At 38.3% G+C, this 20,108-nt stretch overlaps 1 protein-coding gene across 1 annotated transcript in view; it reads right to left on the bottom strand.

Annotated features, from left to right (window-relative positions):
* znf804b (zinc finger protein 804B) overlaps positions 1-20,108 on the bottom strand; it is a 50,491-nt gene that overhangs the window by 7,832 nt on the left and 22,551 nt on the right. Inside the window, exon 3 of the mRNA XM_014967355.2 lies at positions 4,314-4,451. Coding sequence (XP_014822841.2) covers positions 4,314-4,451 — 138 coding nt within the window. The remainder of the gene's footprint in view (positions 1-4,313; positions 4,452-20,108) is intronic.

Below are 20,108 nucleotides of genomic sequence, written 5' to 3'. Positions count from 1 at the left end.
AAGAACAGTATTCTCATTATATGATTAGCTTACCTAAAAATAAGAAAGTAAATGGTTTACCTTCACACGAGGACAGCCTACATCAGGCAGTGAAACTCTAAAAGGTCACTTTGCTCCATAATGCATTTTAAAGCTATATCGGAGAATCAAAACTGTTTTTGGAGGGGAAGACATAATTTGTTCAGTGCTCTTAGAGGAGGAAAAAAAAAGACATGCTTGCTTAAAATGTTATGCCGTGAGGTTTTCAGGGTTTTTACGGATTGTGAAGGGCTTAAAATAGACTCCTTCATTATTCCTGCACATTGAATAGAAGTGCTAAAGGGGAACAAGTGACTTACAATGTTTTGCCAAAAGGGCTTTGACAAACATCTGTATGTGGGAGTGAGATGAGGCATCATCTCTGCTTGTTTGATAATGTCAAACACAGATACAACAAATGCAAGAGGCGTTTGGGGGTGAGGACATTGGAGAGGGTGGGGGGGCCAAAATTAAGTGTTTTTTTTTTTTTTCTTCTAATGTGGTAGGTCAATTAACTTGGTCATATCTATGTGGGTGATACTGTGTGTTACAAGATTGCGTGTTCATGCGAGGCTGTAGCAATGGCTGCACTGGTTCTTCCAGGGAAACAATGATTCATGCCCCTCACTCCGGTTTCCTTTTCTGACATGCTTTAATCCTTCTTTTATCCATGCTTGGCAGGTGTGTGTGTGCACAGACTTTTTGTCTCCGTGTACGTTTGAAGGGTAGGGATGCGACTCAGGAGTTTGGGAATAGATGCAACCTTGTGCACTGCTTTTTTCTCTTGCTTTCCAGTATATTTTATTTTTTCTTCCCTGTGAACTCAGGCTTTGTTTACCTCATATATTTGTGAATTGAATGTTGAGGTGTAATTTCCAACAAGATTACACCAGATGTACTTTTAGGTCGTGTTACACTTATTATCTGCCCATACAATACGTGTCGCACACATGCACTCATCAGATTAGCTCCTCACTCATCAGATTTATTTATATACTCACTAATTTTTTGCAAGCTGGATCTAATGCAGGAGCTGACAGTTGTCAGGTTAATCTCAGCTGAGTCTTACACAAGCTGGTGTCTTTTTACATTATCGAGTGATGCTTAACCTCCCACTCTGCACTCACTGAGGATAGCTCTATGCGTGTGCCAGTAGGACTGCGGGTTTTAGATCTCTGATACATGTGGATGCCTGAGCGGTGCGGATGCTCGTCATTTGTGTGGCTGTGAGCGGTTATGATGCCAAGCTTATTCTGTGGGTATTATTAATCATGCTAAATTAAAGAGGCGTATATGATGAACGACTGTGGTAAAAAAAAAAAAAAAAAAAGCAAGAAAAGAGAAAGAAAAGATCTGCGTTTCTGCACTAATACTGTTTGTAGCAATCGGTAATAGACCAGTCTATGAGAGAACAAATATATGAGGACGAATACCTAATGCTCTTCTCTTACAAAAACAAAGCAGGTAAACTAGTACTTTGCAAGCACAGAGTCCTTTAGTAATCAGTAGAATCCAATGAAGTCTATTGAGAACTAAAATAGACAAAGAAGAGAAAGAAAGTAAGGTGGTTAAAGAAAAAAACTAAAAACCTACACTTGATGGACAATTTTAAAACAAACATCTGGTGTTTTCTTAAAAAAAAAGCATATAGATATTAAAAGCAACATTATTACAATTAGTCACGACTTATGTGCAATGCAACATCTGAGGATAAAGCCTACATTTCTATTTTTTCTTTTTCTTTTGGTTAATCTGTTTTTTGCAATGCTCTTCTGGAATTTTCCTCAACTTAAAAAAATGCACAAGATTTACAGGAAGTGGTAAGGACAAAAGAGTACTTCTTTTGTTAAAGTCTGCATAATCATACACTTAATTACACAACCTTTTGTTCCTTAAAGCAGCGACTGACGGGGAACCCTTAGGAGTTTTTGTGGAGGTGGACCTCCAACATCTCCAACATCTTTAGTATCTCATTTATTTATTTTTTATCACTCCTCAACTGTTAAAGTGGAAAAAAAATGTTAGTTTTGTAGTTGCTGTAACTCTAAAGGTTAACCTCGAGACTCTTTGCTCTCCAATAAAAACGTCTCATTATTTCTTTAGCCATCTGGCTGAAGTATGTCACCTTTCTGACTTCTGAAATAATTTAATATGGGCACAGTGATAGAACTCAAAGGATTTGGCAAAAATTGCACAATGGAACCATTTACATACATTACTGGTTTTTGTCTCTTAAAGAATTTGTTTGCATCATCAAACATCAAATTTGACAAATTCATTTCAAATACTTCTCCTGGTCCAGAATTGTTTTATATTTATGTTAATTTGTATTTGTTTTGTCGTGTCAACACGTTTAAGAAATGCTCAACTATGGATGAGTGAAAGTTGGTTCCAATCCACTTGGAGAACATAAGGGGTGGTTTTGGAAGGCATTAGAGGAGACATGCTAATAGGCTGATAGCTTTTTTCCCCCTAAAAAATAAATGCGATGTATAAAAGATCAATGCATATAATCAGCAGTAGAGACCAATAAGGCCCTGCATTCAGACATATTTACCCTGGAATCGATGACTAGAAAAAGGAGACAAAGCAAACGCAATCAGCTTCCATTCACCAAAGCCAATACTCCTGCAGGGAAACTGTCTTCAGCTAGAATTTCATCTGTTGTCTGCTCTGCAGGCAGAGTGTACATGCATCCTCTTATTTCTGCTTGTGTGTGTGTGGAGGTGTGCGTGTCCGTGTGTGTGTTCACACAGCACCCCTAGCTGCTGTCAGCTCAGTGCCGCATGCAGCTCGTTTCATGTGCCTGCCGTCGGCTAAAACAAAGCATTAACATTGGCCTGCAGTTGCCTCAATTCATTTCCAAAGAACAATGACAAAGGAGGAACGGCCCCCTACTCAATGTTTATTTCATGATGCACAGTGTGGGCGTTCAGAAGTGGGAAGCGCTTTGGCTTGGTTGAGAGATCGCCTTGTGTTTGCGGACAAGTGTACAAGGGTAAGTGCATGTCTGAGCGCTTTAGCGTGCAAGTATGTGTCTTGGCTTGACAACAGATAGCTTTAGGAGAATGGGCTATCAGCAGAACCTTCAGCTTGTTAGTCCAAACTGGAGGTGAAGTGGATGTAGAAGGAGGAGAGAGCCTTTGTCTAATGGTCCTCTGGCTTCAACTTGTCCAAATCAGAATAACAAAGCTATGCTTTAACCACGATTAACAACAACGTGGTATATTTAACAATGATTATTTGTTTTTTTCAAGAAAGCATAAAGTGAGGGAAGAATAAATAAAACGCATTCTCGTGTACTAGATGCTTAGCAATTAGTTGTTTTAAAATTTGGGCTTGAAGGGCAGAAGGGAATATTCTTGTGTAATAGACTTGTGGCTTAAGAACTTTACATATAATTATATTTTTGTATTCCAGTTGTTGTGATAATTGTTTATTTGTCCATTGCTTGAACTATTTTTCATTCAACTTTAACAGTTTCCTCTTTGGTGCTCTTTTTTTTCCCCCAGCTCAAGCTCATCAGAAGAGAAGACTAAAGTTTTCTCTTTGTGTTCTGCAGAAAATAGGACAAACCAGCAGAGTGATTATGAAAGATGGTGAAGAGCTGGATCTCGGTTAAAGGGCCAGCTCATAAAATAAGACTGGGATTTATGCAAAAAAATGTGCTAAAGTTGGAGTTGCCCTTCTTTGTAAGCAGCTATAGAACGGACGCCCTGTAAACAATTAAGAGATGCAGGTATGGATGGAAACTAAAGATTGTAGTGTGATGTGCTTTAGACCTAAAGGGGATTAATGTTTATATGAAGCAATAGCTTAATGGGTTTTTTTCCTGTTAAAGGGTTGAAAATTTGAGTTATCAAAAATATTTCAGTAAAGTACACTTATAAAGTATTTCTGATATGGCAAGATTAAGTCTTGTATGTTTTTGATGCATCTCAACAACTTTATAGTTAATTCTTTTAGAGTTCTTTCATCAGAGCAAATCTTTTACCTGATTAATACAAAACGAAGCAATCGGTGTATCAAAATATAAATCCAAAGAATAAATTCTTCAACACTTTGTATAGCAGATGAGAGAGAAAGAAGCGCTACAGTTATCACACTCTTTCTGCTGGGAAACAACCAATGGGGCAGACTGTCATAATAATAATAGCACAGCTTTCCATCAGCATGTAAAAGTGCTATAGTAACACATCCAAATTCTACTCTAGGAAATCAAAAAAAGATGCCTGTTTGTTTGTCTATATGTTGCCAGATCGAGTGCAAGTGTTGTCAGGTGCATCTTTCTGTACCTGCTTGTGCGCATGGTCGTAGGAGTTGATGTGGTTGTCAAACTCCTGATGACGCAGGTACTGCTTGTCACACAGTTCGCAGTAGAAAAGCGATTTCAGATCCTCGACGGAGCAACCCAAAGCCCTCTCCGTGCACTCCTGGAGGGAGAAAGATAGAAACGTTCAAAATGAGAGCGCAAGGGGTTAGAGGGGCATAGAGAGCGAGAAGTGGAGCGAATGGCAGACTGTTATCCATTTACAGCGAATCTGCATCCCAGAGACATCAGCAATAATAGCCTCTACATGAGCTCTGCATAAAACTGTTAAACGACATCCTATTAAAGAGAGTTGCCTTTACTGGCACTGCTGGAGGCTGAGCAAAGACGCCGAATCCCCATGCTTATGGCAGCTTGAGCCTGGGGGTAGACATTTAACACAGCCACAATAATATTAAACCTCCGTATGTACCGTGATGGCAAATACGGAGAGTCCGACTGTGGAGGAAATAGCATTGGATAGACAGGAAGCATAGCCATCTGAATGGTACAATTTAGACTTCTGTACAGCGGGAAAATCTTGGATATGAAGGAAAAAAGTTTCAATGCACACAAACGGGTAGGCAGAATAGCACAAGGACAGAGACGTACACACAGTCACACATGTGCTGTATAAATGGCATATGGACCCGAGGGGATAAATTGCCTGTCTGCATGCTTGCCTCAGCCAGCAGGTCTTCTTGGACCCAGAACCTTGCACGGTGCTGTCTGTGTACAATAGGTGTGTGCACTTGTTTGTGTACTGCTGTGTCTGAGTGTGTATGCATGTGTTGAGCTGTGTGTGTGTGCATTCATGCCATGCTCTGCTTCAGAATGTAATTTCCCTGAGGCTAGGGGCTGCCAATAAACACTATTGAATTCTGCTCTACACTGACATGATGGGAATTTAATTTGAGGTTGTCACTTCTTTCTCTCATTCTGCCCTTTTTTCCTTCCCTCTGTCCATTCTCTTCCTCCTCACATTCCCCAGTCTTTTTTTTTTCTTTTTACGCTCCTCCTTTCAGTCAATTAATTTTTTTCTTTACTTCACCTCTCCCTTTTATTTGCTCTGTTTCCATGTTTCCTACTTCCTGGTGCTCTTCTTTTCTGTTTGTGAAGGCCTGGGTCATTCAGTGAGAGATTCTTTTGGCACCAGTTGACTTCAGTAAACACCAGTTCAGACTCCAGAAATTGGGCACAGTTATGTACCAAAAAATATTTTGTACATGTGAAGCAATCTTGTTACCTTGTAGAATAAAATGCCTGAGGAAGATGGGTTTGTGTATTTGAGTGTTCAAACAGCTTGTGTTTATGATGCAGACTTGTGTGAATCTCTGTCTTAACCTGATTAGATGCCTCAAGAGGATGAATCAAAACAGCTTATGTTGCATTTGTAGATGGGGCTGATCCAATTGGATATCAGTCTTGGACTCGATACTGAGGCCATTTTTAGATTGGATATCGGACTGAGGCCACCGATCTACCTGCGAATCCAGACTCCATTGTCTTATGCGACTGTTCAGGTTTCAACTGAGAATACTCTGGAAGTTTAGGCCATTAGTCAAAAAATAGTTGCAGTTAAAATGTATATAATCTGATGTTTCAAAGACATAAATGGAAATATTTTTTTTTTTAATTTGACGCGTTACTGAAGTTTTAAACTAAGGCAGAGTCAGTTATGGCAGCCTGCAGTGAGTTGACAATTTGCAGCTGCAGAATGTGTCTTGCAGACAAAACACAGGACAGATGTTCGTTATGTATTTTGTGCAAATAGTTAGAAGACAGAAAGTGGCTTTATTTAGTTTTTTTTTTTATTTTACTTTCATCTGCCACAAATGATAACAGATTTGGAAATATCAATACTACGGAAAACCTTTAAGTTCAGTTCAAAGGTGGGGACATTTAAAATGTTGAAATTACTTTTAGATTGCTGCAAGACATTGCGACCTTAATGGTTCTAACTATCCAATCTGGCGGGGAAGTGGATGCAGTTCAGAAAGACGGTGCTCTGCAGCTCTGCCTGGCTCACGGCTCAATCTAAGGGTTAGATTATCCTGAGCTATCTCTGCAGCTCTGCTGCTATAAGTTTAGGCTGCTGGCAGACCAACTTATCACTTTTCTTCACTCTGCTACTTCCTTCTACTCTTCAATTTGTATTATTTGCTGTTAATTCATATGTTGAACTTTGTTTTCTCAGTTTTTTTTGTCTCTAATGTAAGCTGCACTGGTTTGGCATTCTGTTTTGGCTGTGGTCCTTTCCTGTTGGAGTATATTGGCTGAAATAATGCTGCCAGTAACTAAACATTCTCTCTCCTATGTAAACTTTTTACCTTTCATTAACTTAGAATTAACTACTACGTCTGTCAGTCTGTTGCTTTTCTGAATATTCTGCTCTGTATTCCTAAACCCTCAGTCAGTCATGGCAGATGGCTGCTTGTACAGAGCTAGAAACTCCTTCTGGAGGTTTCTTGCTTTTAACAGGGAGGTTTTCCTCTCCACTGTCGCTACATACATGCATGGTAGGAGGGATTGCTACAGAGTTAGTGACATAATGCAAGCGATTTGCTACTGTCTACTGCTGGGTTTCCTTAGACAGAAAACTTTTTAAGGTAATTTGAATAATGAACTGAACTTAAACACCATTTGATAAGTAGAATTAATTGGAATGTACATGATTGAGCAGAATTACTTTTTTAATAAAGTACCTTGAGATGATGTGTTATGAATTGTTGCTGTATAAATAAACTGAATTAAGTTGAACAGAATTTTCTAAAACCTTAAATTCTCGGGTATTACATTTTGCAAAGCTACAAAGCTTAAGTACAAAATCCTTTTTTTTTTGCCACAAACAAGAACACCTACACACATTTTATCCATTTCTTTTTAACCGAACACACACACACACACACACATCATGGTAAAGACAGCTTGATCCTTGGCAGGATCAAGTTGTCGGTCAGTTTCTTATACACATAATAGGTGAAAAGAAGGGGTGGACTGACAGGACTCTTTAAGACTGAAATCAACCCTGGTGGAACTGACACATATCGATCCTTTATCTCTTGAAGTGTGTATGTGTGTGCCACGATATTGATCTGACCTGAAGTCACTTCCAGGAAATGATCCAATCACAGAGAGCTGCCTTCACAGGAGACAGACGGCAGTGATGAGGTAGAAACAATGCATGTGTTTGTGCAGATGCATATGTGTGCTTCCTAGAAGTACGTGAATATGATGTATTTTTGGTCTGGCCTTTCCTCGGGATATACTTTAACACTGTCCTCTCACTTCCCTGCATTCTGTCAGGATAATTACTTTTAACAATGAAATATAGAGAGGAGTGTACACACGCGTGGAAGAAAAAAAAAAAAAGAAAAGGTGCGAAGGCATCAAAACAGAAATGTGTGTATATGTGTGTGTGTGCACTCAAGAATAATTTGTTTGTGTCAGAGGCACCCTGGAAAACCATTTTTCTGGTGTACACTGGAATCAAACATGAGAACTTTAATTGGCTCTGAAGACGCAAACGTCTTGTGATTTCTAACCCTTACCCCGCACGCTGACGCGCTTAAACCCATTTATAGAACTACATCAGCAGTAGGAGCTTCCTAACACACACTGAAGCTTGTCCAATAATACACAGTCTGTCAACCTGAAATGCCAGAGCCAAATTAATCTTGACCTCAATTTTCCTCACTAGTGTAAATCTATTCTCATCTAAGCTACGTTGATATATTTGCAGGCTTGAATGGACATCGAATGTGTCATGTTTTCTGATTATTTTTGCAGGCTTCTGAATGTTAATCTGCTTCAATATTACTTGTTTTTTTTTCTTATCTGGAGTCTGTCGAGGAAATGACACTTTAATTTCTGAAAGTGACATGACTAAGAGTCATCACTGACCCTAACCAAAGTATCTGAAAAGATGGATGTCATTTAACATTTCCAGGTGATGTGTAAAAGAACGGCTCCTGCTTGCTTTACTGAGATCATCAGTCAGTCATTGCAAGCGTTGGCAGGAAACTAATGACACACAATATATTATTCAAAAGCTCACAGAGACAAAAATACGCTGATGTATTTCTGGGAATTTTCATAACTGCACTGTTAGCACTATTTAATTTAATTTAAACTAAATTAAGTACAATTTTATTTTAATTTTCAGGATTGATAATCTTTCAGTAATATGGGATGTGGTGGTGGATTCAGGATATAACTACTTAACAGGAACTAACTAAAATATTTTTAGTAAAAATAAGAAGTTAATTGTGCTGTTAGAGAGGTTAGGAAGATAATTCAGCAGCAGTGAAAAGTACAAAAACATCATAGTTGGTCATTAGCAAAGGTTTTGACAGTATTTAGAACATGCTAAGGACAAATTTCCACTTATTGTGCCTGATTTTGTTCAACTTAGTATTAGCACCTCGGTTACAGTTGCTTATTTGACGCCTGTGTTGTCAGGGGATGTTGCTTTAACATTTGTGATTATTATCTACAATAATTATAAGTTACATCATTAAAGTTCACTGCATATATTCAAGATGTGCTGTCTTTACATTCTTATTTTATAAAACAAATATCATCAGGCAAGCGAGTCTAACTCCAGTCTGTAAGAGTCTGCATGCTTATTTTAAATGCTAACGCACCTGAATCAAATGAGTGGTTAATTATGTGGTCCCTGCAGATTTTGGTGACATACAGAGAAGGTAATTCAGCCCTTAACTGTGTGGGAGAGGAGACTTATCTGAAACATGTAGGACACAGGCTTTTTATATGGCTACTTCACTGTTTGTGTGCATTGATAAATGTTTACATCCTTTTATAAGTGACATTACAGAGATCGTGTATTACAGAAACCACTGGGTCACTTGCCTCTCTACATACATGTGAACTTTATTTGACCTGCCATTTTTATTACAAAGGCTTTAATATGATGTCGGCCCAGAGACACATCTATTGGATTCCCAGATAGATTGCTGCTCTAGAGGCCAGTGGCAGTGTGCTTTACACCTCTGTCTGTCACTTTGCATTGCACTTGGAGATGTATGGCTTGGATGCAGTTGCTCGGCAATAGTAACACACTCCATCAAGCTCTCTACACACTGTTCCTGAGATAATTTCTTTCCTGAGATACTGTAATTTCAAGGCCGCATGAAGTTGCTCCCACTTTGTTATAATACCACTAAAAGGTCATGGTGGGATGTTTACTTGCAATGAAACTTTATGACTGGGAATATTTTAAACGTGGCATCCTAACATGGTATTCACTGACCCCCCCAGAGAGCAAAGCCAGTCTCTCGCAAATATTTGCAGAAGCAGTCTGCGTGTGTGGCCATGGGAGTTATAGGAACATGTTAATTCAGTGATTTGGAAGGATGGCCTTTGGCAATGTCGTGTTTATCTGGACTAAAGCAGTGTGTTGGCAGTTTCAGTTTGAGTTTTTTAAAATTTGATCAAATGAGCTAAAGCTGGGAGCTCATACCTTCTACCACTCTGAGTATTAATTTACATTTTCCACAAATTAACGTTAATGAGACCCTTCTGCCTGAGGTCAGGGAACATTTATAGATTATAACTTTATAGCTTGATTTCAGTGTAATCTGAACCGTCATATTAAGCTGTGGCAGAAACAGTCAACAATCAAATAAAAACTATAAAGTATAAAAGTAACATTAAAAATAAAGTGAATAACATTTTTGTCCTTTGGGGGTTTGTTTTCTGCTTTTCAGGTGTTTAGTACTGGTGATATTTTAGGTCAAATATATACCAGTAATTCCTTAAAGGTTTGCAAACTGTGAAGCACCACTGTATGCTAAGCCCTTACAAGTAAAGATGAGGTGTAATCCCTATCCCTTTCCACCCCACGGACTTACAAAAAGAGGTTTGTGATAAGGATACACAGTATTATGTGTTCTGCCTTTCAAAGGGGTCCTTGGGGAAACCTCCAGGCAAAACCGAAGTCATTCATCTCATGAAGTACCATCTTCTTTTATCTCAAAGCCCCAGCTCATATCAGAACCAGAAACCTTTGCTTCATTTGGGAGATAAATGCGCCTCCTTATCTCGGTAGGTTCATCGGGACCAGAGGCATCTTGAACATGGCTCTTTCACCATGTTAACACAAATGCGCTGATAATCAACATTTAGAGAGGATATGTGCTAAATGCCTGCAACATATCAGTTTGAACTCCAAAGGGCAGGTTTTCATTTCCACAAATGTCTCCTGAAGTATCCAGGAAGCTTGTCTCAGCATCAATCCAAAAGTTGACTAAATATATCTCTTTTTTATATATGAGTATCTCTTAGGTCACATGCAGTTGTTAAAAACAAAAAAAAAGATTTAAAAGGTTGTTAAAAAAGAAATACTTGAGAGTTGTAATATCCATCTATCCATCCTTCCTATACTGATATAAAATTGCCTTAATAAAAGGGACACTTCCAGGCTCAGAATCACACATCAAATGCTTTGCAACATCCAATGTTTCAGAGAATCGTTTAGAAAAATAGTTTAAATGTTGCCAGGCTGAAGTACCGTATCGTCAATCAAATGATCCTGATTATCTGAAAATAGACGGTCTCTGTACTCCGAGCACACAGAGCGATGATATGACCAAATCCATCAAAATATTTAATGGAAATTTATTGCAGCTGTTTGTAGATTCCCTCTCTGGTTCTGAATTCGGCATCTTTGTTCTTACACTGCTCAGATCCCCCATTGAGCGGGATCCTGTTTGGGCCCCACTGAGCAAAAACCGTGCTGTGGCAATCATCTGTTCTCTTGATACTAATGTCTTATCCTTCAGGATTGTTAGGACTTTCTGTGGCTCTGGCTTCGGCTGCGTCCTCTCCTTCAATGTTTCTAGCGCTGCGTTCCTCACCTGCTGAAAAAGATCTAATACATTTCCTTCTTTTCTCTCTTTTATTACAGTTTCCCGATGGTTGATCCTTTTACTTTTAACCAATTAGATTTTAAAATCTAATTATGTCATGTAATCTTAGCTACACTCTTCGACATAATTTTGACCTTTTAAGATTAGAGATCTTAAAAGCTTTGAAGAGTCTCTAGAGTTATCTAACTACTGCATTTTATCCTTGTTGTGAAACTCATCTTGTAGGTATCTAATATTGGTGCTGACAGCAGACACTCAGTTTTGTTGATGAAATTGTTCAATGAAATCCTAAAGAGAACTCAAAATCAAGATTGACAATGGAAAAATCAACAACTCAAAACGGATAAACACATGGTTTAGAAGCTTCGTTGAATCTTAATTCGCTGTATCTCTGGTTCCTAAAGTGGGTTTTGAGATCTCCCTCAGAAATTAATCAATAAAATAAAAAAGCATGTTGACATGATTCTCCACACAGTAAAGAAGAAAAAACCCAGCACAGTAATGCTGTTTGTGCTGTCATGACACCTCTACTCAACTGTATGTCTAACATTGCTTATTGAACAGAAAGCAAAGGTCACAACTTTTGAGACGCTGTTATTTTGTGGGTCGGGTTTGAAAATCACTGCAATTTATCACAAATAAACAGTTTTTTGAACTGTAATGTCAACCATTTCTCTTATTGACAGATACGACTGTAGATGTCCGACTCCACCAATTTCCAAGTAACATTTGAACATTTTACAGGAATATAATAACAATAATACAGACTTAACTAAATGTAGCCTTTGGGAAGTCAGTTCACAGTTTTATTCACTGGGGAAAGTTTAGGAAAGCATTACAGACAGCTGAATAAGTGGTACACCTGTGTATTTGTGGTTAGGGGAATGTGTAAGCTCTATGAATTTGCTGGCTCTACTTCAGCCCCTTCTGCCTTAAGCATTCTGTATTATGAATAGAGAGATGATATTTACCTAACATGTCATCAACGCCACAACACACCACTTTTAAAAGTAAGAATGTAACTGCAGGCCTTACCTCCCGAATCCTGTATATAAAATATTACTAATAATTCTGTTCTGTCATGGTTGTTTTTCTTTAAACAATGAGCCTGGTGAATGAGTGTTTTAATAAACAGACCTCAGCAGGGCACAGGAACAGATTTACATAAACAGAGTATCTGACACTGATTGACAAAACTGATGCAATTTAGATTGCAACCTTTTGGTTTTACTTCCTGTCTTTCTTGAAAACGTTGAAAATCTCTACACTTCATTTTTTGCTTTGATCCCTAACTAGCATGAGATTCCAATGGATCCAATCAGATCTTCTGATTTTTTTTTAAATAGCTCTAAAGAATATAAAATATAAAGGAGTTGTTCAAGCTCAAAAAACACGATTGGGAAGCTAAATCTAGCTTTGTAAAATGTTAGAAGCATTAAAACGCTATGCTATGCCATGCTAGTTTTAAGGAAGATGAAGGTATGTGAAGATTTTGGAGCAAAGAAAGTATAAACATCCCCAATTTTTGTCCTTTCTTTCCTTTTTTTGTATAATAAAGTTTAACTCCTGGCTTTATATTAAAACAAAAGCGTTTAATATTCATCCTTCGAGTCAATATCAGCGAGGAAAAAAAGTGTTGAGTTACCTTTTCCTTTCCAGTCTACATGACTGAGTGAATAAATTGTTATGATTTAATCAATTAAGCCTAAATAAACAATTAACATGGCTCCCACCAGCCAACTACTCTTGAGTTAAATTGCTTCTCTCATCTCACTGGACACTCTCTTTTTGGCTGTAATTAAATATTGAACAGTATTTTTCATGGATTGCTGGACCGACCTTAGAAAAACTGTGAGGATTCGCTCTGCGGTCTGACATGACAGATAGTTACTGCGGCACAGTATTTTGAGAGCATTTTGCCTCCTTAATTTGATGATGTTTGGATGAGACACAGAATGGGGAAAGATCATTAAAACCGTTCCCTAACGCAAATTAGATGTGACTTGAGAAGAGCGAAGCAGTTTTATTTGATGAAGAGAGCAGGGAGGACAAATAGAAAACAACATTTACACCAATTACATGATAAGATATTTCTAGATAAACACAGAATCTCATTAGAGTGTCATTACAAGTAAAAAGATATTCAGAGAGAAATGGTGAGTACAACTATTTTTTTTTTTTAGAAGGATGTGGATTTGCACCTCTCCAGGCTTATTAAATATGCTGGCTTGGACATTCAGGGATGTAACTGATCAGATGGTATAATTGTTAACAGCACCCAAACATGGGTTTTAATTGCATTCTTGGTTCAGTGTTAAATTCAAACCAGAGCAGAACTAGCGGAAAATAGGACAGAACAACACTCATGCATGCATAATAAATGCAGATCCAGAGTTTGGAAGAACACAGCCAATGGTTACAAATTCTCTCTGCTCAAATATAGAAACTTCCACTGAATAAAACTTCTAAAACAGGGGGTAGAAAAGAAAACAGTAAGATCTTTATGAACATTGCAACTTTTGAAGAAACTATTCTTAGAATAAGCTGCAGTTGCAATGTCTCTCTGTAAACCCTGAAGTGGATTTGGTATCAATCTAAGATTTAAATGTATCATTTAAGTGTACTTTATATGTATGTATACATATGTTTTTGTTTTTTTTCTGTAAGAGCTTACCGCCAATGCCCTCAATAGTGCTCATTAACCTGGGAATTGAGAAACACCTAGGAGGGGCTTGCAGTTTGTTAGCCACACCGTTGTTCCAGAGAACAGGAATAAAACACAGCTTGTTGTTCCACAAGCCAGCATTAACATTGGAGCACAGCCAGCTAGGGCAGGAAGTTATAAAAGTAGAAGTTTGAAACTCTCATTAACTGTTGCTTCAAATATTTTTTTTAATGAATCTTTATTATTCTTTTTATGTCATATGGCCAGAATTGTGATGTAGAATTGTTAAAAATAAGAAGGGCCCCTAAGCAGATAAAAAAGTCCACTTACACCTTGGGCTGGACCTCGAAGCAGCTTCAGCTTCAAGCTTTATCCCTGTCTTTTCCCAAAATGCTGGCACCAGGTGATTAATGATACAGCTTCCCTTAGATACAAATATTCCCTTTCTATAAATCAAACATCCCCGTTGCTTTAGTTGTAGAATGCAATAAATCTGGCATCAAATTACGAGAACACGTTACGTCAGATTCACAATCTCCTTCTAATTCACAATGTCAGATTTAAATTCTGTCTGCCCATTTTTATTACCTATCCAAGTGCTGCAGAAATGCTAGGTGTTGCATAGATGTATCTGTTCACGTTGGTATCCTAATAGATTGCAAAAAGACTTTAGATGAATTATTTGCTTATCTTAGTGGTGCACAATTAGCTGCCACTTGTTCAATTATAATTCAAGAACATAAGTCCCAAATGGTATGGATGCGTTTTTGGGAGGGGCATACACTAGTGTTGACATAGATGTAGAAGAAGCTGTGCATTAAACATGCTTTAATGCACAGCTACCAATTTAAATGTCAATTCACCAAAAGCAGTCATGAAAAGCTTGCTCCTCCCAAACCCTTTATTTTTGTGATATTAATGCTTTCAATGTTAATGTTTCCTTCGACACATTAACAATAATCTGTTGGTGGGATGTTAGTTTCCAAATGGGGAGGATGCAGTGACACCTAGCAGCTTTTTATTCAAATGCCTGCTGGAATATAAGCCGTTTACAGGGAGCTGTTGTAATAGTTGGCTGTTAAATAAATGGAATATATACTGACCCCATTTATTTGCTGCATAGGCTCTGGTTGCATACCTGCTCGTGTATCATTACCGTTCAAAAAAATTCAGTCCCAGAACCAGGCACTTTAGCAGGTGACATTTTCACTAACAGCATAACGTCACTTTGCTTTGGACAGAAAAATCTGTCTGTCATTATCCTGTAAATCAAGACTGAGCTGAAAGGAACCGGGGGAAAAAATATGAGAAGAGTCTGACAAACACAACCTGTAAACAAGAGACATTTGTCAATTCACAGAACTTCTAATTACCACTTCGCCTTCTGAGAACAATTCAATAAACTATTCACAACTGTTTATCAAGCTCAATTAAGTCTTTAATTATCTCCACCTTCAGCACTGTAATGAATAGAAACAACTCCATCTGAAGCGACGACAAAACCGTCTCCGAGCGCATTTGCTGTTTCACCCCCACCTGCCTCCAAAGCGTTCCTCTGATACTTTCTGTCAGACACATTTATTCACGCAAGTGGAGAGGCTGTGACAGCACAGGAGTCTGGCAGAGCAGCAAGGTTTCGTGCTATTCTTTTTGAAGTTAGTGACAGTTGACCCACAGGCCAAATTGCTCGTTACTGTAATAACCTGAAGATATCTGTGGCAGGCATACTCATGCACGCACTCAGACACGGAGTGCCAAGCAGGATAGCAGAGTGTTAATGAGCTGATATTTGCAGCCCTAATGCATCTCCCTCGGCTGCCTGTAATACGCCTCTGCGATCTGCCCAACCCTTTCCTGATGAATCTGTATCCGTCTTCCTGCATCCTGAATGCGCATATGAAACTGGGGGGTTCGGCACCTCAAAAAAGGTTAAGAACCACTGCTCTAGTCAGTGTTCTGGTCTATTTGCAGTCGGGTTTGTGTGTCTGTGTGGGTGTGATTGTTTACTAACTCAATTAAGAATTTGGTCAAAGTAAGTGCATTCAGTGACCATAACCAGAAGTTTGGTGAATATACTTGTTTTTGTTTTTAAAGAAAAGAGAGAAAAAAGAAAAAAGACATGGAGGCATGCAACATAATGTTGCTTTTAATGACTAAGATAAAAAAAACCCCACAATGCTACAATCTTAAAAAAAAAAAAGATTCTAGCATCTAGATACAGGTCAAAAAGACTTCTTACTTATAGTATATTCAGCCTTACCTGTTGAACCATATCATTTCAAATACTTTAGTAATAATAGCACATAAAAAAATGGCTAAAATCACCAGCTAAGACAGGTTGCCACAGATTTTGTAGAGATACCAGAATGTTCTTCCAGTATGAACATAGTGCTAAATATGGCTTACAGAAAAGCTTTTGCTTAACAACAGACACAAGTAATATATATAAAACTGTTGCAGCAATGACCCAATGTTGCAACATGCTAAGCTATGCTATGCATGTGCTCTGTCTGCACTCCAAAAAGTTCAACTCACCTCCAGGTGATTTACCTTGACTAACTCTGATTAATTTAGCTAATACTTGATTTGGACACATGGGAACAAGTATATTCTGTTTTTATTTTACTTTTTATTTATTTAACTTTTATCTCCAGATTCTGAAATATGGACAAAACTTTTCAGACTAACACTAAAGCAAAGATAACATACCATGTTCTGACATAAAACTATCAACTTCATCCCAATATATCTGTATTATACAAAATGGAGTCACATTAAAAGGCACAAACATTAGACTTGAAAAGAGGCAGCACAGCATGCTCTTTCTTTTCTCACAGCATAAGATGGATTTTAGCTACTCCAGCATAAATACTACAGTAAGGATCAGTGTGACAGTAGCTTAAATAAAACCATTATCAAACATCCAAAGCAAAGCTAAATTTTTTGTGACAGGCTCCCAGCGTGCTGCATGTATGAACACAAGTTCCAGGAATTCATTCTGGACATCTTGCAGTTAAATTGGATGGCGCACTACCAAGCGAGAAGCCTGGAATTTGAACAAGTAAGACTATGGGTGAATACAGCTGAAAATCCTCAGGAGGATTGAAGGAGTGAGTGTGCATGCTGATAGGAGTTGCCGCTTCACACTGTTTCCCCTGTTCTAATGTTGCCTTCCTCTAAGCTACTGATATTGTAAATTTGTCCAGATTTATGTGATGTTGATGGAGGCATAAGACAAAAAAATCTTTGGGGAGCCTCAGCTGCCATTCTCAACAAATAGTAAACAAAACGCAACGGCTTCTTGTGAACTTATCCCAGATGCCACTCAGAAGAGTTGTGGGAATGCATCTCCAGCAGAGAATCTCGTTTTATTGACTGCATATGGAACTACCTACTGCAGAGAAGACAGAGATTCTCTTTTTCTTCTGCATATACTCTGCAAGTCCCTGGTGTTCATGCCTGAAAACGGCTTGTGTGTGAGCGAGGAGAGATCTGCAGATGGAGAAACCAAAACTGTCAAATTATTAAATCCTCTGTCCCATCGCATCATTCTTAAGTGACAAAAAAAATGGGCGCCAGTGGAAATGTGCCATTTACATGTCATGTCACTTGATAGAAGACCACCATGCAGTGTACGCCTGTGTTTCCCACGGAAGCTGCAGGTGTCCTCATGTCTTTGGGGTGAGGAACTCGAGGATCATTCGCAAAAGCAAAAAGAGAAACGTTTCCAGGTCAAATGAGTTGAAAAGTCACAAAGTTGGAAAGAGCACAACAACAACAACAAAAAACACCTTCCTTTGGAGATATTTTATATTGTGAACATATTTTCTTGCTCTTCTCATTTACATTTCTTTGTTGCATCTCCAAGCAAGGATGTGAGAGGCAGATGTCTGTGTTTCTTCACTCTCCTGGGGCCTCCTCACTTTTCGTCTTTATGTCTTCATATGAGGCTCTTAAGGATTTTTGAGGACAGACGGTGATGGCAGTATAAACAGTTTTTAGGTCATTTGAGGAGGAAGCTACCTTCTCTGGCCAGCTACTGTGAGGCACAGAAACATCTGGAAAGTTGTTCATGGAAATATTTGGGAAAGGGGGTTGCACTTGATGAATGGCAAATGGTCTGTGGTTGTATAACTCTTCCAGAGGATCCCAAAGCACTTCAAAAAACTATCATACAAGTGAATGGATGAAGTGCTAATGTAAACAGACTTTATTGAGATAGATTAATGAACATTTAACAGTTTAAGTTGATAAACCACAGCTTTACAAAACCCAACCTGAAGAAAAGTAACACAGCTTTTAAATATTTTACCTTTTGCCAGTATTTGTACTTTTCCATCTACGAAATAAGCTCTTTAGACCTGGTTGTTAACCAATCATTGTCCCTCTCAGAAACAGAGTGAGATGGACACCGGCACTGGCATTTGTGTTTTCTGTGATTGATGGTTATCTCTCACACTAGTTTCTGAAGTGCCACTGCCCTGCAACTTTAGGATGCCTCCCGACTCCAATAAAGCTGAATCAAGAGGCTAAAACTGCCTACTTGGCATATTGTCAAGTTTTACAAAGGCCTGGTCATGAACTATTAATTTGATTCAGGAGTGTTGGAGAAGATACGCATCCAAACGTTGCAGGACACTGGCACCCGGGGACTGGAATCGCTGACCCCTGTCTTAGACAGTCATCATTGTTGGCTGTTTTTCAAAATCAGAACATTCCTGCCATTGAGGACCATTAATCAGACAACTGCCCAGTAAGCATGTTGTGATTGTTGTTCTAGTGAGAATCCAGCTGCCTCCAAAGGAAAGCTGAATAAAGTGGAAGTTTGCAAGATAAAAACCACTGTTTGTGTGTCTCCAGTGTTTTCCTGCTCCCTTTGTGTCTTTTTATTTCATTTGAATTGCCTTTTCTGCATTGCTCAGCTTCACCTGTGTCTCATCAGCTGGCTGGTCCCTAAGCGTGTAAATATAGACCAGTTGCTCCGCCTGCTCTTTGTTTCACTTCTTTATGGGGTCCTGGTTTCAGATTAAGCCTTGTTTTTTGTTTTAACAACTGTACAGCAGTGCAATTGTCGAAGCTTTCCTGACTGGAGGCTACCTGGGAGAATATTTCGTTCAGTTTAAGCCATTGCTAATTTCTGAAATGAACATGTTATTTCATAAAAGTTAGTATTTCAAAAAGTAGTTTTTATATTTCCAGATACATTTTTATATATAGTTTGCACTTGAGCTTCTCTGTCAAGAGCACAAATAAAAAACTATACAGATTAAAGGTAGAGCTAATTGAAGGGGGGATACTTGCAGGTTGGAGAGGATATCTTAAGTGGTAGTGCTTTATCAGCAAATTAATACTATTTATAATTATTTTATAGTGAAATACCTTTTTCTAACTTCACTTTCTCAAAGCTTTATTTATCTCAAAGCTGCTTTTATGATTCCAGCAACACTGGATGTAACAAAGTGTAACGTTAACATTTGAACGGCCACGCGCCAGAAACATCTTGTTTTATTTATAGATGCAAAATGTAAAGATATTGCTGAGTAGACGGATGCATTACAGTTTTCAGAATTTCAAACTTTCTTTCTAAACATTGGCCACTGAGATACATTTTTCAAGCTGTTTGCCATGATTCTTGCAAAGTCAGGCAATTTTTTTCAGCTCCAGTGTAGATACAGTAATGATAATCTCAAGGGTAAATAATGTACACTGTTGCTTTGAACCCAAATGTAATAAACAATAAGTTAGGGATTGAAAAACATTTGGGACACCCTGATTAAAATTGTCTAGGGCTGTGGTTAAAAATGTGACATTGGCATCCTTCATCCCAGTAAACAAAATCGTTGCGCGATACAATCAAAACATACTTCAAAAATGTGGCAGGACCGGATGGTTCACAAAAGTATCCTTTTATTTCCTCCATTTTAGATCCATGTATAAAGCATTTTTAGTTATCCCAACATAAATGACAAGAAACTGTGTGACAGCAGCTTTACACACTGCATGCTAAGTGTTGCATTTACTTTTAATTAAACAGAGTTATGTGGGGTTATAAATCAAATCTGAATGCATTTAATACATTGCGTAGTTTCAATTAAGAATAAAAAAAAGCAGCACAGCCCTGTTTCATCTGCAGCATATTGCATTCAAATACAAAAGAAAATGAGAATAACTATCGAATACTCGTCAAAAATAACGAGACTGCTTTTGTTTGGAGGCGACAACAGAA

Source organism: Poecilia mexicana, unplaced genomic scaffold, assembly GCF_051168715.1.
Source record: "Poecilia mexicana isolate PSO_F unplaced genomic scaffold, ASM5116871v1 scaffold_16, whole genome shotgun sequence".
NCBI classification, from domain to species: Eukaryota; Metazoa; Chordata; class Actinopteri; order Cyprinodontiformes; family Poeciliidae; genus Poecilia; species Poecilia mexicana.
The sequence above is the reverse complement of the archived record's forward strand: the minus strand, read 5'-3'. Positions and strand labels throughout refer to the sequence as shown.